The sequence below is a fragment of the Protopterus annectens genome, chromosome 3.part1, assembly GCF_019279795.1.
Source record: "Protopterus annectens isolate FY-2018-M chromosome 3.part1, PAN1.0, whole genome shotgun sequence".
Lineage (NCBI taxonomy): Eukaryota > Metazoa > Chordata > Ceratodontiformes > Protopteridae > Protopterus > Protopterus annectens.
Window position 1 is genome coordinate 1492724176 of NC_056732.1, and position 22052 is coordinate 1492746227.

Below are 22052 nucleotides of genomic sequence, written 5' to 3' on the forward strand. Positions count from 1 at the left end.
CTCTTATTAGGGCAGTGCATTTCTTTATTCCATACGTCTTTTTGGGTCTATATTAGATAATCAAACTTTCAAAAGTTCAACTGTCATATGGTCGACACCATATGATCGAACTTTTAAAAGTTTGAACATCTAATAAAAAAAATAAACTACACAAATAACCTACCTGAACGTTTTAAGCAGGGGGCAAGCCCTCCTGCACCCCCACACCCCACTCTGAGATCACACTGCAGTGCAGAAAAGGGAAATCATTCCATTCCATGCTGTACTTAGATCTCCACTAAAACATTTGAACTTTCAAGAATTCGATCATATGGTGTCGACCATATGTCACTTGAACGTTTGAAAGTTTGATTATCTAATATAGACCCCATCTTTTCTCATCCACCAGAAAGTGCAAATATAGAAAAAGGATGAATCATACTAGCCTCATTCCCAAGTGTTTTCTAATTCCTGTAGCTGTGGCTATCATTACTGCAACAGCCAGCAGACATACCATGATGAGAGTTACCACTGCCCCAAAGCCTGATATCACAGCAAGAAGGAAGACTGATCCATCTAAACTACATCTCTTTCTGTCTGTGTCTTTAATGCCTGTATATTTGTCTGTCTCTCTTTCTCTGTCAATGTATAGTTCGTTATATCCTGAGAGAGAGGAAGAGATTAAAAGGAAGAATAATGCAATATATGATAAAAGAAGTGAGGAGATCATCTGAAAGCAGATGTTGCTCTGTGTGATAAATCACCAAAACGCATTGTTTGGTCACTCCTATTTTACAAGACTTTTGACTACTGTTTCCTCAAGGAAGTGATAGTTTCACCTTTTTGGCCTTGTAGTTTCTATCTTAAATGGAGCATCACCATCTTAGTCTCAAAATATCGTAAGTAAGTATTTCTTCATAAACTTTTCATCTTCATTCTCCTGTAAAGTTGATTACTCCATACAGGACCCTCATTTTATGACTGAGAAGTTGACTCACTTGTTTCAACCAGCAGCTTGCTCAGAATACAGTTATTCTTTTGTAAAATGTTTTTTTTTTGGTTTCAGTCATAATATACAAACATGTTTTGGAGTGAAGATCTGTAATGTGTGCATACTTCCTCATATGCTCCCTGCAAGTTAGGCCAAGTATCATGACCACAAATATAACAAAAGAAGCAAAATATAACACAAGTTAATGAAATATAAGAAAACAGAAGACAAGACTGCAGACATAAACAGTGAGACAGTGAGGATCTAGACCACCCACATATTCAGTTCAGTTTCACAAGGATGTAACATTTGGTCTGGCTTTACAGTTAATTGTGTATGCCCAAAGGAAAAAAAAGCACCCTACAGGAAATGAAGGAACTGAGCTATTTTTGTGAAAAAAAATCCTAAGAAGGAGGAATCCAAGCACAGTGCCCTAAGACATATTTACAAATTGTTGTGCCAGTGTCTGAAAAGAAAGAGTGCTTTCTTGCCAAGCTGAGTAATTCATAGATTTTATGACCTCTGTTGGATTTCAAAGAATCTTCTTGCCAACAACACAAGAAATATTCAGAAAAGTTTGTTTCCCGTAAAATGAAAATTCAGAATTTGGAAATGATGTTGAATGACCAGAACTAGCAACTGCAGGAGTTGATAGTCTGGACAGGAAACATGCAGTTAGAGTACGTGAATCCGGATCTAGCAAGAGGCCAATTACTAGTGGTGTGCCACAGGTTTCAGTGCTGGGGCCACTCCTGTTTGGAATATACATCTCTGAAGTCAAGGCTAATGTAGAAGGGTTCTTGATGACAAAGTTTGCTGATGACTGCATGCTGGGGGCAATCAATGAATCTTCCAGTGATACAGACATCCTTCAGGTGGATATAGATCAGATAAATGATTGGTGCCAGAACCATGGCCTAAAACTAAATGCAAAAAAATGCATTATCATACCCTTTGGGAAGTCAAATACCCTTGCAAACTACAACATCAATGGTGCCCCCCCTAAGAATAGATTCAGAGGTGAGAGATCTAGGTACACAGATAGGAGCCTGAACTTTGACCACTATCTGTCCACAGTGGTTAGGAAGTTCTTCTATGTGGCACAACTTTTAAGTAAAGGTATGGCATCTAGAGTGAAGGAAATTATAGTCCCACTGAACTCAGCCCTCATTAGTCCAATAACTGAGTACAATGAGCCATTTGGCATGTCATTTACTTGACTAGGCACTTACAGCAGCTGGACAGACCTCAGAGGTTTCTCACAAAGAAAATACAGGGTGTAAACAACATGTCCTAACTGGATAGACTAAAAGCCCTATCCCTTTACTCTGTCTCCTACCAACTATTAAGAAGTTACCTGTGCCTGATCTACAAGGCACTCATCAATCTAGCCCTGATAGAGCTGCTAGACATCCTTAATTCAGATAGCATGAGGGTCACTCAATCTAGGGATGTAAACTTAACGACTCAAACAAAACATGATGGAGAGACATATATGTGTCTCAGAGATTTCCCCTTCATTGGAACAGACTTCCTATTCACATTAAGCAGAATCCGTCCCTGACTCTCTTCAAACCCAGTTTTGATCAATGGCTGAGGAATCACAAATTTACACCGGGGGTAGTGCCCATGTCCCTTATGGACAGGGGCAATCTGTAAGATACTCAAGACATACACACAAAACCATGCCTTCCGCTTGCCCCTAGCAGCCATATAGTGGGCAAAATTGGGTTATGCTGGCTAGGCTTGTAAGAGCTCTTAAGCTGTTAGCCTAGTAATCTCCTATGAACCTATAAAATGACTATTTAGAGAAACAAGCAACATCATTCTTGTTAAATTTGATGATCTGTTTCACTCTGAATAACTCAACCATAAATATAATCATGAAACTTGGACCATGCAAATACTATTGCCAAAAGTTATTTCTCAATTTGAGCATATTGCATCTCACTTTGGGTAAGTGTTCTAGATGCATAGACTACTGGTCTACCCTCTTGAAGTAAAACTGCACCAAGACCAAATTTTGAAGCATCACAGGAAAGAATAACTGGTTTGTTCATATCATAGTATCTTAATGTAGGTGGAGTAGCAATTTTCTGCTTAAGGTCTTCAAATGCTTTCTAGTGCTGTTCTAACCATGACCATGCAACATTTTTGAATATCATCTCTCTTAAAGGCACTGTTAATTCACTGAAATCTGGTATAAACTTGCCTAAATAGTTGACCATGCTAAGGAAATGCTGCAGAGCTTGAACATTGTCTGGTGCTGATATCTCAAGAATAGCTGCTTGGTTGGTCGGGTCTGGTCTTAAGCCTGTACTGATAAACAAATGACCTACATAGATAACTTCTAGAAGTCTGAATTTGCACTTCAGAGGCTTGAGCTTCAAGTTTACTTCACATGCTCTGTCTAGAACTCTCTTTAGATTTCTGTCATGCTCAGCTTGACCATTGCCTCCAGCAAATAAATCATCTACTGTTGTGCAGAAGTTATTCCAAATGACATCCTTAGAAATCTGTATCTGCCTAACAGAGTACCAAAAGTGGTTAGAAATGAGGATTTGTGATCAAGCATCACTTGCCAAAACGGACCCTTTGCATCCTAAACAGAATGATATGGTGTCTTCAATGCTTTGTTCAAATCTCTTAGGTCAATACATGAGAAGCTTTACAGCCTTTGGGTTGCTATTCTTTTCAAGCCTGTTATAAAATGTGTTAGACCATCCAGAAATTCAGTGGTATCATCCCACTGAGCTGACTTGGTCTTGTAGCCAGTTAGCTGTTGAATACCATGACACAGGCTTCTTGAGTCTTTTGCATCCTCGAAACATCCTTATATCCTCTTTCCATACACCCTCTTAGCCTCCTTGATACCCTTTTTCTTAGATTAGCCCTTGCCACACTTAAACCTTCCTTCTCCTTTGCCCTGAAAGCAGTGATTTTTGCCCTCAGCACCTCTTACACGTTGATGTTTAGCCATGGTTTTTGGTTGGCTCTTACTTTAATATTTTTGATGTTTGTTACATCCTCTACACATTTCAATATATAAGCCATAGTTGTCTCAGTGTATTCATCCATGTTTACCAGATTATTCACCGTGGCTGCCTTCCTGAAGACATCCCAGTTTGTGGCATCAAAGCAGCCCCTGAGACTTCCATGGCTCCTTCATGCCAGACCCTGATTTGTTACAAAGTGGGCTTATCTCTGATCAAGAGGGGTTTGTAAGCTGGTATTATTTTTATGGAGACATGGTCAGAGCCACCCAGGTTTGGTTGCTGTACAGCTCTGTATGCCTGCTTTATGTTATTGTAAGCCTTGTCCAGAATATTTGCTCCCCTTATGAGAAAATCCACAATTTGGTAGTACCTCCCTGAGATATGCTTTGTTGAAGTCATCAGCTTTCATAAATGCACAGACAGAATTCTTGTATTGCATCTCACATATAGTAGTATGAGGTACATTCAGTGCTTTAGTGATGTTAGCAGTCAGTGGTATATATACAGCTGCTACATAGACACCATTTAGTTTTCTGGGCCCATAAAAGGGTCTGCAATTCACTTTCAGAAATTCCACATTTACAGAGCAATTTTCATCACAATGTTACAATTTTTGCACCATCTATCACTCACTATCATTCACAAAAATGCACACTCCATCTTCCTTGGCTTTTACACATAGAACTAGATTCCTATTAGCTCTGAACAAAGTGAAACCATCGAGGCTTACATCACTGTCATTAATCCTGTTATTTAACCAGTTCTCTGTGAAGGTTAAAAGACAGGAGTTTCTCACCTTGTTTGTGGTGTTGAGCTCAAACCTGAGAAAGTTCATATTGTTGTCTGAAGAGCATACATTTGCTAATAGAATTGAGGGATGTGCAGGCCTGTGAGGGTTTGCTTTCATTCTGGCAGCAGTTCCAGCTCTGCAGCCTCTTTTCCTGGTTCTATTGCCTCTCTTCTTTTTGGGTCTCATCCTGATTGTTCCAGAGCCTTCCATTTCCTGATTTAGGTACTTTGAAGCTTGTTTGGTTAGGATGCTACTCAATGCAAGAAGTCTAAACCTCAAAATGCACTCTCATGAGGCACTCCTAAAAATGGAGAACATCAATATATGTGCAGCAACTGAGACCTGGTTCAAGGCTCCAGAGAGCACCCCTGCAATACCAGGCTACAACTCTTGCCACACTTTTCTGCCACTAAACCAGGACCGAAACACCGAAGGTGGAGGAGTGTCCATATTCACCAAGGATATTCACACCATCAGGCTAGTTGCCCAACACAATGCATCTGAAATTCTCCAGGTGCAGCTAACACTAGGTAAGACTGCAATCCAAACTGTAGCTTGCTACAGATCCCCCACCATGCCCCAAGATTCTCACTACACCTTTCTAAATATACTGGAAAATATTAAGATACAACCAAACACCCTAATACTGGGCAATTTCAACTACCCTGCCATTAACTGGGAAAACTACTAATGTACCAACACCTTTGCCCAACGGTTCTTGGAATTCATAAATTCCAATGCCCTGGATCAACTAATCCATAGTTCCACCAGGGGCTCTAATATCCTTGACCTGGTCATGGCCAACAGGAAATCGATGCTCCACACCTATGGTCACCCCCCTCTTGGTCAGGTCTGACCATAAGCTAATCACCCTTGACATCCACATCACTCCCCCACCCCCCAGTAAAGAAACCTCCATAAAAAACTTCTCCAAAGCCAACTTCATGCTACTCAAGTCAGAAGTGACAAACTTCATGACACCCATGTAGACAGGAACTGAAAGTTCAACTGCTGATTCCTACACTAAGGCACTGTATGAGCACATCCACTAATGCATGAATCTCGCCATCCCAAATAGAACCAAGATGCTCTCATCCAAAAAAAGGAAGCCAATCTGGTGGTCCCCTGCCATAAACAAACTTTACAACAAAAGGAAGAAACTGCTGCAGAAAAGAGGAGAATCCCAGGATGCAAAAAACTCCCTTACCAGCCTCAGTAAGAAGCTGAGATCCCTCATAAAATCCTCCAAAGCTAGTTACGAAAATGAAATTGCCAAAGATTCCAAAGACAACCACAAGGCATTCTGTAACTATGTCAAGAATCTAAATGGCAATGCTCAGATCTGCTCTGAGCTAAAACAGAATGGCATTAAATATACTGATCCCAAGGATATTGCCAATATCCTGGCAGATTGATTCAGTGCCAACTTCACCCCCCTCTAACCCCCTAAAGGGCCCATCTCAATACCAGAAGATTGCCAAATTCCGGTAATAACGGCCACACAGGTAAAAATGCACTCTCCAAAGCTAAGAATAGAGCATCTATGGGACCAGATGACATCCCGGGTTGTGTTGGCACCTCACCTAAGTGTCATGTTTACTCATAGCCTCACCTCAGGTTTCATGCCCACTGAGTGGTGCAGAGCTAAAGTTATCCCACTCCACAAGGGGGGATCCACTTTGGATCCCAGAAACTACCGTCCCATCAGTCTGACGAGCCTTATCTGCAAGGCCATGGAACGTATTATCATGGAACTTATAAACAAAGACATTGGCAACCTTCAAACACTGGACCCCACCCAGTTTGGGTTTGTGAAGGGCCGATCTTGTCTCCTGAACCTGATTGACTTCTTCAAATCAGTCTCCAGAGCCATGGACAAAGGTAAGGTGGTCCACACAGCCTATCTAGACCTTGCCAAGGCCTTTGACACCATCCCTCACTCTGGAATCATAGATAAACTTACTAAGCTGGGCATTAATCCCTACATCACCCAATGGGTTGCTAACTGGCTTACTGATAGAACCCATACTGTAAAAGTAGCCGACTCCAAATCCAGCTCCAGACAAGTGACAAGTGGAGTACCTCAGGGTTCAGAACTGGGACTGCTCTTCTTTGGCATCTACTTCTCTGAAGTACAGGCCAACACTAAGGGATTCTGGCTAACAAAGTTCACAGATGACTGCAAACTGGGAGCCATTATTGAATCCCCAAATTATGTGGATACTCTACAAAAGGGCCTTACAGAAACAGATGCTTAGTGCCAGAGCCATGGGCTCAAGCTCAATGCCAAGAAATGTGTAGTTATCCCCTTTGGGAAAAAATATGTACCCGTGAATTACCATCTAGGTGGCAGTACACTAAACACCAAAAGTGTGATAAGAGACTTAGGGACACAGGTGGACAGTGGTCTCACCTTTGATAACCACATCGCCACAACAGTCAGGAAATCCTTCAATGTGGCACACCTCATCACTAAGGGCTTTTCATCCAGAAAAAAGGAGGTCATTGTCCCACTCTACTCATCCCTCATTAGACCCATTATAGAATACAATGCCCCGTTTGGTATGTACCTCTCAAGACATCTGCAACAACTGTTAAGGCTGCAGAAATACCTCACTAAAAGAATCACAGGCCTAAAGCAGATGCCCTATGCTGACTGCCTTAAAAAACCTCCAGCTGTACTCTGTCGCATATCATCTACTCAGAGGCGATCTCTGCTTAACATACAAGGCCATGTCAAACCCAGAGCTGTTAAACATGCTACACTTTAAAAAATCCCAATCCCTCAGAGCCACACGCTCCAGGGATCTAAACCTTGTTATCACAATAAAACATGCTGAAGGGATAGGTTCCTGACCCAGAGACTCCCCAGACTCTGGAATAGATTACCCATACATGTCAAGCAGAGTGCCTCTTTGGCCCTCTTCAAAAGGAACCTTGACGATTGGATGGGAGAAAGGAAATTCACCCCGGGGATCACGTCAGTTGCCTTGCTAGACAATGGTCCAGGTAAGTAAATATTGTGGGAAGATATAGCCAGGGAATTGTTATGGCTAGGCTTGTATAGGACCTAGGGCCGATAGCCTAGTACCAACCTATGAACCTATGATGAGTTCTAGTGTTGTAGGCCCCAGATGCTCCGTAGTACGCAGAGGGAATTCAGCTAGAACAATGGTACAATTAAATACTTGATTTCTAGATGTTTCGTTCTACTGTTAAGTTAGTGTAACATCATTTAAATGACTGGAAAATGATTTTCTTGTTGTTTTTTTTTTCCAGAAAAATAAGACAGGAATGTATCACAAGCTAACTTTAATGCAGTCATTTACAGTTCAGCAGGCTACTGCTAGTCAGAACTAGATTTGCTAAAATGAATTCAAATATCTTTCTCTAACATCTTGATGTTTTTCTTCTGATGCAGGAATTGAAAGGAAAGATTTTGGTGAAAGCTAAACTGCAGAGTCATGGGAAAAACAGCAGTCAAAGTAGCTCATCGGAAGAATCATCCGAGGAATCTGAAAGTGAGGAAAAAGAAAGTAATAACACACAAAAGGTAGACATTAAAAATTCTTAACTCATCTATGCTGACATGATAAAAAAATTAAGTGCATTTGGTATAAGAAGATTATATTTAGGAAATCTCATATGTCTCATTGTCATACAGTTTTATCTATCTCTCAAAAAGCCATCCGTAAGTAGGAACACAGTTAAATATGTAGTTTATGCTGTTTCCTAGATAAGTGAGTTGAGTGCTGCTTAAAATAGATTGTTCACTGTCAGTGTTTGAGTTGATATCTGCTAGAATTTTTAGGACTCCAGCATCCCCCAAAACTCATTGCTAAAACCTTTACTGTTTAGCATATGTTGTAAAATTTGTACTAAGGTGGATTTGTATATGTCCAGCTTCATGGAGACAGTAAGCAACTGACCATCCTTTATCCTAATTCAGTTTTAATAAATAGTCTATATGCTCCAGGAAATTCAAATCAATAATGTTAGGTCACTCAAGCATTATACAACAACACTATTAAGGCTGCTTTGAAGAACAAACAAAATAGCTTATAAAATTGCTGAAAGGTTATTTTTGAGCAGTACATTTAATCAACAAGTAGTACCTGTAATTTCTGATGCTAAATAAATGCTGGGACTCATTATCATATGTGTTACATACAGGGATGCCAATGTTATTGTTTCTTGTATGCTCAACTATGAACTATTGAATTTTGTAGTATTACATAGTTGTACCAGTGCGTTCTAAAAAATAATCTAGCAGCTGCAATATGGTCAAAATACATGCAACCAGAATGAATTTCCCAAGTCTAGGCATAGGTAAAGTATATGCCTGTATATGATTTTTAGGGAACTAATGCTGATGAGGTTATGTGTCAAGTAACTGCATTCTGAATCAGTCTAAAGTAATGCTTTGTGATGTTAAGAACCGTCTCTCAGACTATTGGTAAGTCTTAGCAGTGTGTACAGTATGTCTGCATATGCTGTATGGTATCATAATTAAAATTGTTTGACTTCAGAAACTTAGTTTTCATTCTTCTATGTATATCTGTCTGAGATGTTTCACCTTTTTGTATTATCTTGAAGGCAGCTCCAGTTATGTCACATCCATGGACAGTAGAAGACCAGAAATGTATTCATCATTTCTAAATAGTCTAATTTTTCTCATTTTTGTATTTTTCTCACATAATTGATGTATTTGCTCTCAGTACAGTCCCAGATATGAGTTTCAATCGTACTCTTTTTGTTATTCATGCTCCATAGAGCCACACTTGAGGTCAGTTGTGTTTCTTCAGTCAGTGGCTCAAGATGTAGTCAATATTAACATCCTCTAAAATTATTCTTTCCTGTGATATATTGTTTGAGACCCAGGGTAGAACATCTTCGGGAGTAGACAGATGGTTGTCTGGAGGTATGTATAAAGCAAGTATGCAGAGCTTGTTAATGTTTATTTAGCTTGAGGTGAGAGATGATGATCTCAGCTTAACTACATACAGGTATTGGACTGTTGTGGGGGATGAGAGTATAGTAATTTGGATATATTATGTTTACTCCTCCATTTTTTTGAGTCTGTCTGTTGCAAGTATATTTAAGCTTAGGGGAGAATTTCAGAGTCTTTTATGTAGGGTTTAGACAGGTTTCTGACATTGCACTCATGTCAGGGAAAAGCTGTGGTATCCAGGCTTGAAATCCAGTAACTTTGTTGATATGCTACACATATATATATAGAGATACATTTTAGTTAATAGTGAGTTACTGGAGTCAGATTACAGGAAGGGAAGAGTGTATGGCTGGGAGGGTTTGGGTGTATATTGCCACTGACTGATAACATATTGGACTACATATTTGACAGATGCAACTTAATTATGAAGCTATTTTCTGCTGGTTTATTTTGAGGCAAGTACGGGGGAGTAATGCACTTTACATTTTTCAAAGAGAATAGGAGAATAGAGTACAGATTTGCAGTGAAAGGTGGAGAATAATGTTAACTGTTATGGTATCTCCAGACAGGCTTTGTGCCATATAAATGGAGGACTGCAGCGGTCATCCTTCTGCACAAGAGTGGTCCATCAGTGGACCCTGAGAACTGTAGACCCATAAGTCTGACTAGTCTCATAAACAAAGCCATGGAAAGAATTATCATGGATATGACTAATAAATTAATAATGATGTAAGGAACCTCAAACACTGGGTCCAACTTAATTTGGCAAAAGTATATCATGCTTACTCAGCCTGGAGAAATCCTTTGGGAAAAAATGATGAAAGCAATGGATGAGGCCAAAATGGTGCATATTGCTTGCCTTGGCCTGGCTAAGACATTTGATACAATAGCCCACTCAGGCATTGTAAACATATTCATGAAATTAGGCATTAACCCCTATGTTATGCACTAGCTAGCCAGCTGGCTTTCAGATAGAACCCATGAAGATAGGCTGTGGAGGCCACTTCCACAAACAGGCCGATCACTATCAGAGTCCCTCAGGGCTCTGTGCTGTCCCCGCTCCATTTTAGCATTTACTTCTCAGAAGTCAAAGCCAATGTCAAAGGCCTCTGGCCAACCGAGTTTGCAGATGACTACAAGCTAGGAGCAGTCATATAATCCTCCCAGGGTGCTAACATCCTACAGTAAGGACTAACACAGATAAATGACTGGTGTCAAAGCCACTGTCAATGCATAATAGTACCTTTTGAGAAGTCAGACACCCCATGAAACTACCTAATTTTTAAAATGGCCCTAACAGTGGACCTTGTAGTCAGGGATTTGGGGATGTATGTGGATAGTAACCTGGCTTTTGACCAACATGTATCTACGGTAGTAAGGAAATAATTCTTTGTTGTTCAACTTATAAGCATGGGTATAGCATCTAGGTCCAAGGTCATCATTCCTCTGTATGTAGCCTTCATCAGACCTGTCATTGAGTACAATGTCCCCCTTCTCTAGGTACTTGCTCAGGCATATGCATCAAGTGGAAAGACATTCCTTACAAAAGGAATACAAGATATGTACTGTGTGGATCACCTCAAAGCCCTACCTCTATATTTAGTTTCCTACAGACCGTTGAGAGGTGATCTGTGCCTGACATACAAGGCATCCATGGATCCTACTGTGATGGACATTTTGCACATCAACAAAAAATAGCATAATAACTACTCAGTCTACGATTGTGACATAAATAGGACATGCTAGAAGGGCTGTTATATGTCTCAGAGAGTTTCCCTTCTCTGGAACAGATTTCTTATCTATATGAAGCAGAGTTCTTCCTTAACCCGACTCAAGCATAACCTGGATCAGTGGATGGGAAATTGGAAATTCACCCCAGGTATAGCATCTATGCCTCTAATGGACAGAGTCAATCTGTAAGTCAAACCTTGGCTTGCATATACCCCTTCACATTACCTCTAAGACTCAAAAAACATGTGGGATATATTTAGGATGCCTGGCTTAGCTTATAAAGACCCATGGTCATTAGCTTAGTGTACACCTATGAATCTATGAATCTATGAAAAATACATTTTAGGTGTGCTACCAAAGAAGAACGTACCATGAACAAGTCATTTACCTTTCCCTGGGAATCAAGGAATTTGGGAATCAATTGTTACTTACTTATTTAACTGAAATAAAACAAAGTACAAGACGGTGAGTTTGGCCATTCTGATTCTTATGTAAGAGAACTGTGTGCAGAATCATAAATTATCAAGTCAGTGGTACAGTATTTAGGGAAGCAGATTTGATACTAGGAAGCAGGACTAATGTGTGCGCTAGCTTGTGTTACATATTTATTGTACTTTCCTGCTGTTTGTTGCAAAAAAAAAAAAAAAAAAAAAAATTATCCTTGTTTCCCATCTTTCCTGACCTAGAGTAGTCCAAATACAGGCTTTGCTGTTTTCTGGACTTTTGGAAAGTTCCCGTGTTGCCCATTTCCTTTCTTGGATAAAGGGAGGCTTCTTTGTTCACCAGTGGCAGTGGGGAGCTTGAAGCAGCCTATCTATCCCTGGAGGAGTGTTCCCAGCACAAGAATCTGGCAGTCTATTGGCCGTTTTGGGCCAATTTCTAGCTCTTTCAAGTCCGCCTGTATGAAACCCACTTTGGCGCGGTTTTTGCACTTGTTACTACTCAGCCAAGCTCCTTGTGGTCCTGCAGAGTGGTGCTAGCAGCAGAGAGGCTAAAAGAGTGACTGTTTGTTTTATTGCTACTACCTGAGCAACTGTCCGATCTAGCTAAACTGCAAGTATTTCTGCTTCTTGAACTGTTTTAAACTGTTTAAAGTTGTTTTTGCACCTGCACTTTTAAAGTTTGTCCTGTTTGTTGCATTTACCTGTTGAGGCTACACACTCAAGTGCGCTAGCCTGTGTTACATATTTATTGCATTTTCCTGCTGTTTGTTGCAAAAAAGAAAAAAAAAATTTCCTTGTTTCCCATCTTTCCTGACCTAGAGTAGTCCAAATACAGGCTTTGCTGTATTCTGGACTTTTGGAAAGTTCCTGTGTTGCCCATTTCCTTTCTTGGATAAAGGGAGGCTTCTTTGTTCACCAGTGGCAGTGGGGAGCATGGAGCAGCCTATCTATCCCTGGAGGAGTGTTCCCAGCACAATAATCTGGTAGTCTATTGGCCACTTTGGGCCAATTTCTAGCTCTTTCATGTCCTCTGTATAAAACCCGTTTTATCGCGGCTTTGCGTGATTTTGCACATAGCGCAGCATCGGGCAGCGCCACTTAATTGGGTTTAAACCATTCTTGGCTCCACAAAGTCTGCTCTTCACTTCTTCCCTTAGAACTAATCTAGTTCTCATAATAAACACCTTATTCCCACTCTAAAGCCTGGCACTTGCTCAATAAAGCAATTATATAAGTCAGCACTAAAAAATTAAAAGCACTACACCCTCACAAACTCCCCTTGAGTACTTTGTTCCCCATTGGCCCTTTTTTCAATTATAAAGGAATTACCAATATTATTCTAGCATGTCCAAAGGTCAGTTGTCAATCTCCTCTCCGGTCCAGCTGGTGAATCTGGGAATCTTGAGGCAATGTTACAGCAGCCTCATGTACACAGACAACCCTCTCCTCCTCCCAACAAATTCCAACACATGTGAGAGATGCAACCATATAGCCAAACTGGAGGCTAAGCTCTCTCAACTCAGTACTGGCGTAACCAGTCAGGAGGAGAAGGAAACCACACTCACTACAATTCCAGTCTCACATAGACCTGCCACGATAGCAAAGCAAACACATAAACACACAAAAACATACTCGGAGGCTCTAAATAAAAATCTGCCTAAGCAGCAGAGACCTCCAAATCATACACCCAAGCAACCGCTACCCCAAAACAAAACACGTGCAACACATAGCTCACAAAGCCAGTGTGCCGACCAGTCACAGCCCTTAAAGCTAAACAACACACCTGATACACTTCTAATAAATGACTATCGTCAGGCACACTGATGTCCCGCTCACCAGGCTGAACAAGGAGAAGGTCACGGTGAGCTGCCTGTCGGGTGCTAGGATCAGCCACATAACACAAACACTCAGGTCACTCCAAGGCAAGTACAAATATGACTCAGTCATTGTCCATGCTGGTGTGAATGACCTGAGACATACCTCCCTGGACTACATGAAAAGAGACATAGAGGAACTCTCTGAGCATGTAGCCCAGGCCGGTATGACCCTGACCTTGAGTAGCATCTTACCCTCACCAAGAATGATGCCACAATATGAAGACAAGATGATCAATTTCAACAATTGGCTTAAGTATTGGTGTCATTCAAAGGGGATCCAATGCTTGTCTGCCTGGGATGACATGCTCGATAAGCCACGAAGCTTCGCTAGGGACGGCTTGCACCTGTCACCCATGGGCTTTCGGATATTGCCAAAGGCTCTTGCCACCCCCATAGTGCCTTTTTTAGGCAAGGCTCAAAAGACAAACCCACCTCCATAGGTATCACAAGGGATAAGAAACTAAGAGTAATGCTACTCAACGCCAGAAGTCTAAACCTCAAGATGCACACACTCAAAACTCTCCTTAGCATGGAGAACAGTGATATCTGTGCAGTAACAGAAACCTGGTTCAAGGCTCCTGAGAGCACCATAGCACTACCAGGTTATACCGCATACCATGTTTTTCGGCCCCAAAATTTGGACCAAACCACAAAAGGAGGGGGAGTATCAATATTCATTAAATATACCCACACCTCCAGGTTGGTGGCACAGCACGAAGCATCAGAGACTATCCATGTGCAACTAACAGTGGGTAAAACTGCCTTCCAGTTTATAGCCTGCTACAGACCACCCTCCCAAACCCAGGAACCCCACTCGGCCTTCCTGAGAACACTGGAAAATATGAAGGTCTCTCCAAACACCATTATATTGGGCGACTTCAACTACCCTAACATGGACTGGGAGCATTACTGTAGCTCCAACACCCTAGCCCGAAGGTTCCTAGAATTTATAAACTCAAATGCTATGGAACAACTTGTTGCCACTCCCACAAGAGGGGAAAACATACTGGACCTGATCATCACCAACATGGGGACTCTATGCTCCAGACCAGAAGTGTATCCCTCACTGGTAAGATCAGACCATAAACTAATCTCACTAGATATTCACATCCCGACCCCAGCCCCTGCCCAGAAAACCACAGTGAAAAACTTCTCTAAATCAAATTTCACACTCCTCAAAACCGAGGTGGAATCCTTCAAAGCCCCCGGGCCTGTGGAAAATATGGCCCAGACCACAGAATCCTTTATAAACGCATTCTATGAACACCTTCAGGAATGAATGGATCATGCAATCCCAAATAAAACCAAGACCCAATCCTCCAAAGTTAGGCGTCCTGTCTGGTGGACCCCAGCCATAAACAAACTATACAATAGAAGGAGGAAGCTACTACATGATAGAGCAAAATCCCAAAAAGGGAAGGCATCTCTGATCAGTATTAGCAAAAAACTACGGGCACTCATAAAATCGTCTAAGGCCAGCTTCGAGAGAAAAATTGCACAGGACACTAAGGATAATCACAAGGCTTTCTTTAGTTATGTTAGGAACCTGGTGGGAATTCCCAGATATGCTCAGAATTAGTCCAAAATGACAAAAAATTCACCAAACTCACAGACATTGCTAAAATCCTAGATGACAGATTCAGCGCAAACTTCTCCCCCCTTCCCCACCAAAAGGGCAAATATCTATCCCAGCAAAATGCTGCCCCCCCTGACATCTCAGATGCTCAGGTAAGAGCCGCCCTCTCCAAAACAAAAAACACAGCATCAATGAGACCAGATGGTGTCCCGTGTTGCATCCTACATGAACTTCAAAAAGAACTAAACCCAAACATAACACTACTGTTCAATCTCAGCCTTACTACAGGATATGTACCCAAAGAGTGGCGTACAGCAACAGTGGTCCCTCTCCACAAAGGTGGTGCCTCAACGGATCCTCGAAACTATCGCCCCATAAGCCTGACTAGCTTGGTCTGAAAAGCTATGGAAAGGATCATCATGTACCTCATAAATAAAGATATTGGGGACCTACAGACACTGGATTCTACCCAGTTTGGCTTTGTTAAGGGCAGATCCTGCCTCTTAAACCTGGTTGATTTCTTTGAAACAGTCACCAAGGCCATTGACGAGGGGAAGGTGGTCCACACAGCCTACCTGGACCTTGCAAAAGCCTTTGATACAATACACCACTCTGGCATTATAGACAAGCTCGCCAGCTTAAATATAAACCCCTATGTCACTAGATGGGTTGCAAACTGGCTCAAGGACAGAACCCACATGGTTAGAATTGCTGGAGCCATGTCAGACTAAACCAGTTAGAAGTGGTGTCCCACAAGGCTCAGTCCTGGGACCTCTCTTGTTCGGTATATATTTCCCGGAGGTACAGGCTAACACAGAAGGACTGTGGCTGACCAAGTTCACAGATGACTGCAAACTGGGCGCCATAATCAACACTCCAGCCAACACAAGCATCCTACAAAAGGGCCTCATAGAAACAGACAACTGGTGCCAGAGCCATGGCCTCAAGCTAAATGCCAAAAAGTGTATAGTCATCCCCTTTGGCAAAAACAAAGTGCCCACAAATTACCACTTAGGTGGTAATCCATTAAGTATGGAAGAAGTAATTAGGGACCTGGGGACCCAAGTTGATAGCAATCTCTCATTTGACAACCACATGGCCAAAGTGGTTAGAAAAGCATTTTATATAGCCCACCTAATCATGAAGCGATTCACATCTAGATCAGGGGAGGTCATCGTGCCTCTTTACTCATCCCTCATCAGGCCCATAATTGAGTACAATGCCCCTTTTGGGATGTACCTTACCAGACACCTGCAGCAACTGGAAAGACCCCAAAAGTACCTCACCAAGAGGATCAAAGGGCTCAAACAGATGCCATATGCTGCCCGGTTAAAGAAACTCCAGCTCTACTCAGTGGCATACCGCCTGCTCAGAGGCGATCTGTGCCTGATGTATAAAGCCATGTCCAACCCGGAATTAATGGACATGCTGCACCTCAGAAAATCCAAATCCTATCGAGCTATGCTCAAGAGACTTGAACCTCAGCACTGAAATAAATAGGACATGCTGGAGGGACAGATTCATAACCCAGAGGCTCCCTTCACTCTGGAATAAAATCCCAGTCCAGGTTAGGCAGAGTCCCTCATTGACTCTCTTCAAGAGGAATCTTGATGAGTGGATGGGAGATCGTAGGTTTACCCCGGGTATCACTTCTGTGTCACTGTTAGACAGAGGCACAGTATACTAACCTCGAAAAAGGGCATAGCAAAATTAATTTAAAATGGGTGGCGAAAGCCAAACACACTCTGGCTAGGCTTATAAATGCCCTAGGGCAGATAGCCTAGTATGAACCTATGAACCTATGAGTGAATTTTCTAACATTCAGTATAAAAGCATAACTGTAGAGTTGAAAAGCAGCAAAGGAGTTTGAAATAGAGCAACACTAAGCCCAAAAGTACTAACAATATTAAAAATAAATATTCTAGCAAACACATGGTATTCAGGATGGTACCTGGTAATATGCAAACATGCAGAAACTGTACCCAGAGCAAACAATATGCATACGGGTGTGAGAAACCACATAGCAAAGTATTCAATATAGTCTGTAAGCTTTGTGGAAGTCATAATAATTTCACAAGAGTCTGTAAAAGATGAAATAAGGTGTTACAAGATATGAATACAGTGGAAGCAAAAAGGTAGAACAGAATAGAAATGCTTGTAGCTTCAACTGAATTGCATACAGCAAACACAATGAATGCTTTAAACTATGATAAAGCAATCAGTTGCAGCATTAGTAATGATCTAAGTACAGCTCAAGCTGTAATCAGTGCCAGTAATAAATCAGCATCGGTATCAACCCCTTTTTTTCAGTTGTGTGCATGAGGTTAGGTTGCCACATCGACAGTGCCAATAATAAATGCTGGTCAGAAAAGCTGATGAGTAAAGGCATGAGTGTTGTATTTAAGCTTGATATGCAAAATTATAGTTTGACTCACTTGTAACAACTGTATCCTTTAATACCAAAAAATAACCTATATTGTTTGGGAACAGACAAATCTCTATCTTTAGCCCCCAAAACTGAAACATACTACATAACAATAATGAACCCCTATAGTTGAGAACACACTTCAAATGCATTGACTGATGGCTACATCAAGCTCTACATTTCCAGTTCAATATCAACACAATGAAGTCATAAATCAACTCCCCCTAGTCTAAGCAGAAAACCTATCCCATATCCTTTCTCCAGAAGGCAGAAATGCTCACTTAAATGAGTTTTACCTGCTCACTTAAAGAACAGACTGCATATCACTTGTAAGCATCCAAAAAAAAAAACCAGACCACTGTACAAACAGCTTCTAACCATATTTATATATCCATTGCATTGGCCCCTCTGAGACAGCATCACTGCTCATTTCTAGCTAAAGCTAAATGGCTTCCAGTTAAACAGAGATGTATTTTTCTCCTGTCCTCCATTATAAACAGGTTTATTCACATTCACCAAGAAACATTCAAATTCTTTGCAAGCCATTTGATCAGGAGAACAACCTAGCATCACAATCCTCACTCTATCCATTCCTCATAATAACTTTCACTCCTTTACTCCACACACCGCAGAAACTCAAATGTCGGACTTCTACTAGGGTAAGTAAACACTTGGCCAACATGCTCTTTTCTTCATTGTAGTGCAATCCCGGAGTTGGTATATATATAGCTCAGGGGGGGGTGTGTGGAGGTGCAGCCCCCTACACTGGGTGGGGTGTGGGTTGTAGCCCCCTCACCTAGGTCGGTTTTACTTACCTTGGCATGAGTTTCATTTCCATTTGGCCAGTGTTTACTTACCCTAGTAAAACTCCAACGTTCGAGTTTCTGCGGATTTGTTATTTTTGACTCAGGATTCTAAACGTTGATCCTCTGGGCATCAAGATTTCGAAGTAGACCCATATATGTATGCATATATATGTAGATATATATATATATATATATATATATATATATATATATATATATATATATATATATATATATATATATATATATATATATATATAGTTATATAAACACTTAGAGAAAAATAATAATTATATCACAAAATTCACTGAGTGAACATTAAACACACTTTTATTACCTAATACCTCAGTAACATGCTTTTAAAGATGCAGCATGTTAATGAGGTGCTGGACAATAAAAGTATTTTTAACTACTCGCTCAGTGGGTTTTACCACTTGAGATTCTCATCTGATTCAGAAGAGTCTCAAAAAGCTGTAGCAGAAATAAGTTGAAGGACAAGATACCATAGTCAACACAATCAATGATATTCTAGTCTTGGGAGATACCAAACAGAGATATAACTATTTGCATATTACAACAAGAAATCAACAACTTGAAAAGTGCTTAAAACATAATAATGTGTGGCTGGAAAGTGCATAGGAAGAATATGAGAACACTGGCACAACTTTATTCCCAAAAGAGCAATCTATCCCAAAAAGTATTTCATACAGGACTACTTAATCCTGCTCCAAAGAACAGCAAACACCCCAATCAGATTATCTTTTACCTGTTTACTGACAGACACTCATTACTATATGTGGCAAAAGAAGGAATAAAGGTTTTCCTTTAATAATCAAAAAGTTTGCTTTTACCATGATACCACAATCAAAGGGTGAACATTCATTAGTTTGTATTCCTTCTGCTATCAAAACTCACTTGCCAGTACTTTTAAATACCCATCCATACTACAAATCAAGTGACACTTTGAAAATGACAGATTTGACACTTCTGAGGTGGCTCTACAGTTTTCACAGACAATATTTTGTTCTGTTGAAGCACCTGGTTTATCAGTCAGCAAAACAGCAATGCAGGTAGTCTCATCTTAGTGAAACAGTAAAACTGATGCAATCAAAGTGTGGCAACAGGCCAGGAAAGTTCATTATTATGTTTTTCAAAGTTTGGCAAATGAAGAAAGAGAAAAATACCAAGCCAAAGCAGTGCAAACCCTATGTACAGTCTTGGATTACTTGAGCTTGGAACTACACTGTTAATAATCTGTGCCCAAGTATGTTATTACCTTGCACTAATATGGCACCAGACAGTGTGTAGAGTGCATGACATTAGAGCTCATAGTCCACATTGTTAGTATGCCTGATTTGTATTCATTGTCATTTCTCAAAGCATTTGTTCTGCTCACAGCATAATGTTTAGTTATTATGCATTAACACAGCTTCTAATAACCAGCACATTTCTTTTTTAGACACTAACCTAGAGTGTCATATTGATAGAGTAGTTTGACAGTTTTTCCCTCTGTTGTTAATACATTTAAAGTGTGCAAGTGGTTAATATTTACTTTACACATTTGTAGTGCATGGAGCATGGTGTTTATGCTCTAATATTCGGAAAACGACAAACCAGTTAAGTGCCAGAGTGGCATGTGACCTGACCTGACCTTAACAAATGTTACTCACCTCCTGTTTAAGTTATTAAGGTCGGTCTACAGCTTGGCAGTAAAATCTGCCTGAACTGATTAGCAAAGATATTTCTGCCTGCTGTCCATATCCTTAACATGTCCCTAACTTCCTGTTACAAAAATTAGAAAGTTGCTAGAATAACAGGATATGTTTGTCTGCATAATATGAAGGATACAAACTCTGAAACTCAAATGTATGTCATTATTTAGTGACTACAGTCCTTGGTATTTTTCTGAAAAACACACATTTTTATGAGAAACAAACCAAAAACAGGAAACAATAATCTGGATGTTCTGTGAAGATCCAGATAGTAAAGAGGCATTAAAGTTAAGTGTAAGTATGACAGACAGTGCTACACTGCCCTTCTGATGGCATCTAAGTGTTTTATGGCTTTGAAAGCCAATAAAACAGAACACTTCATGATTTTTTTCCCATGTAACTAATAGTATATGGAGCAGATAAAGCTTAACGTACTATAAAGAATTAATATCATCTCACCAATCATAACCCTAAGTTATGTGTTCTTGACATGGATGCCAACCTCTTGAGCTTCACTCAAGAGGTGAATTTCTTGGCATCTATGTCTTGAACACATAATAAGTGGGTTATGATTCTTGAGTTGATCATAATCCTCAATATAATTCTATATTTGTTATTGTCTCTTTTGATAATCCAGGATAAGTAGATAAATAGATGAACAGATGAATAATGGCCTCCCTAAAATTGTTAACAAAAAACATCAGAGGCTTTAACCTGAAGAAAAAATGGAACTCTATGCATAATCTCTTTATGTTTTTACAAGCAGACTTCATGCCATAACAGCAACTCAAAATTTCCTGCAAAGGAGTTGGTTAAGTTTTTTTGATGGGGATTCTGTAATCAGCAGGTTAGCATGACGTTCCAAAAGAGGTGTGGCTATATATATTTATAGATATATATATATATATATATATATATATATATATATATATATATATATATATATATATAAAATAATAATAATAATAATAAATATATATAAAAATATGGGTCTACCTGATAACACCGACATGCCAAAACACCGACAACGAAATAACCGACACAAAAAAAACGAAAAAAAAAAAAAGTTCAAAAACATGAAACTTCACATGCCCGATAAACCAAAATCCTGACAAGCAACAAAACAAATACCTTTCCCGAAAAACACACACACAGCACAAGCACACCAAAAACCTTACAAACCTACACTAAACCTTACATACACAACTATCTATGCACTAACCTTAACCCAAACCCTAACCCTAAGGTCTGTCACTATTGCACACTTACCTTACCTGCACCCTAACCCTAACTCACTTAATCCGCCCCTAACCCTCAAGTCTGTCATTATCGCACACTTACCTTACCTGCACCCTAACCCTAACTCACTTAACCCGCCCCAAACCTAAACTCCGTCACTATCGCACACTTACCTGACCCGCACCCTACCCTAACGTCCGTCACTATCACATACTTACCTTACCCACACCCTGACCCTAACGTCCGTCCCTATCGCACACTTACCTTAACATGTTGGTGTTCTCAGTGTCAGGATTCTCAACTGTCGGTCTTCTCCATTGTCGATCTTCCAGTGTCTGTGATCTGCGATTTTGGCGTTTTCAGGTAGACCCATATATATGGCCCTTTTTAGGGGTGTACCCTAATCAATTCCATGAAAGCCTGGTAGAAGAGATGGGTATTAGGTAAGCTAAATATCCCTCATGGCTCCATTATGTTTGGGTCACTGTACAGTACTAATGAAGACATGACAATGTTATTCACACACTACTTTGTGT

At 40.5% G+C, this 22052-nt stretch overlaps 1 protein-coding gene across 2 annotated transcripts in view; it reads left to right on the forward strand.

The window, feature by feature from the left end:
- The window catches only part of PLCD1 (phospholipase C delta 1), a 1599641-nt gene that overhangs the window by 1251538 nt on the left and 326051 nt on the right, over positions 1-22052 (forward strand). For both annotated transcript variants that reach the window (XM_044067556.1, XM_044067555.1), the window contains exon 9: positions 8178-8309. In XM_044067556.1, the coding sequence (XP_043923491.1) occupies positions 8178-8309 (132 nt within the window). The remainder of the gene's footprint in view (positions 1-8177; positions 8310-22052) is intronic.